Source organism: Rhagoletis pomonella, unplaced genomic scaffold (genome assembly GCF_013731165.1).
Source record: "Rhagoletis pomonella isolate Grant_MI unplaced genomic scaffold, Rhpom_1.0 Rhpom_scaffold_00011, whole genome shotgun sequence".
Classification (NCBI taxonomy): Eukaryota; Metazoa; Arthropoda; class Insecta; order Diptera; family Tephritidae; genus Rhagoletis; species Rhagoletis pomonella.
In genome coordinates, this window is record NW_023458565.1 from 25,026,751 (window position 1) to 25,028,466 (window position 1,716).

The 1,716-nt window shown below is 41.7% G+C and overlaps 1 protein-coding gene across 1 annotated transcript; it reads left to right on the forward strand.

Annotated features, from left to right (window-relative positions):
* Positions 1 to 1,716, forward strand: LOC118746886 (HBS1-like protein; the record flags this gene model as incomplete). The annotated part of the gene is given in 3 exon segments (XM_036480856.1): positions 1 to 709; positions 772 to 924; positions 996 to 1,716. Coding segments are annotated over 3 exon segments (1,583 nt in total), but the record flags the coding sequence as incomplete, so codon positions are not given.

Genomic DNA, 1,716 nt, shown 5'->3' on the forward strand with positions numbered 1-1,716 from the left:
GCACAGCAGTGGCTATACGACAGGGCTCGTGGCCAACATAGTATGTCTGCGTTTATTAAAAATAACAAAGATATCGAGGAGGAGGAAGAGGAGATGGGTGAAAATAATGTTCCATACGGAAAGGATCGTCGAGACTCTGATAATTTTCAACTGCCAGTATTGAATGATGTTGACCAAGCAAAGCTTACATCCTGCATTGATGAAGTTCGTAATGTTGTGGGAGATCAGATATCTGAGCGAAGAATAGTAGAGACTTCCATAAACTTTGGCTATGATATAACGAAAATACTTGATGATATACTAAATAACGAATGTGACAATAAAGCCAAGCGGCATAAACCAATAAACGAGACGAGTACTTCAAAATATGCCGCATTTCAAGCATCTACATCCACTGCTTCAAAACTAAAAACACCTGATCGCGAAACGGTATCTTTTGCACAGGCCACACCAATAATAAAAGTCACAGCGCAACCGTTAAGTGAGCGCGATGTACGTCGTGGCTTTGAAATTAGTTCACCTCATCCACAAGAATCCCCAGCTGTGTCTGGAAGAAATACGCCTGTTGATGAAGAAGCCAACAAAAGTCTAATAACGGTTAAGGTATCCAAAGAACAAGCACAACGCGATGCACGAAAACTATACTCACAGGAACGAGGTGAACAAAAAGCGCATTTTCATATGATTGTTATCGGACATGTCGATGCAGGTAATTAAGAAAATATTTACGGGGAGGCGTGTGGTTTTATTATATACTTAATAACTTGGTAGGCAAAAGCACATTGATGGGACATTTATTGGTTGACACCGGCTACGTCTCGCAACGAGTCATGCACAAACATGAGCAAGAATCTAAGAAAATGGGCAAACAGAGTTTCATGTACGCCTGGGTACTGGATGAAACCGGTGAAGAGCGCTCAAGAGGTATGATTTATTATGAATAGATATCAATAATAAATTTTATCCATTGCAAAATTACATAAAATATTCAAAAGGCATTACCATGGATGTTGGGTATTCCCGCATTGAGACAACTACAAAGGTAGTTACACTTCTGGATGCTCCTGGACACAAAGACTTTATACCAAACATGATTTCGGGTGCTACTCAAGCTGACGTCGCACTTCTGGTAGTGGACGCATCGCGTGGTGAATTCGAAGCTGGATTCGAACAAGGCGGTCAAACACGTGAACATGCTTTACTTGTACGCTCATTAGGCGTTAACCAATTGGGAGTTGTCATTAACAAGCTGGATATGGTCGATTGGTCTAAAGAGCGATTTGATGAAATTGTAGGTAAACTAAAAACTTTTCTCAGGCAAGCTGGTTTTAAAGAGTCTGACGTTAGTTTTATACCATGCTCTGGTCTAAGCGGCGAAAATTTGTCAAAGCCGGCAACGGAGCCCGCTTTAAAAGCCTGGTACAAAGGACCACATTTACTAAGCGTTATAGATAATTTTAAATTGCCAGAGAGATCAATTGATCGTCCATTTCGTATGTCTGTGTCAGATATTTATAAAGGCACTGGTTCTGGCTTTTGTATATCAGGCCGCATCGAGACTGGTGTGCTTAGTGTTAACGATCGCGTGCTGGTAGGTGCAAGTCGCGAACAGGCCCAAGTCAAAGCAATACAAATCGACGAAATGTCGCAAACAAATGCTTTTGCAGGTGATCAAGTGTCAGTGACACTGTCCGGCGTAGATATGTCCACCGTGTC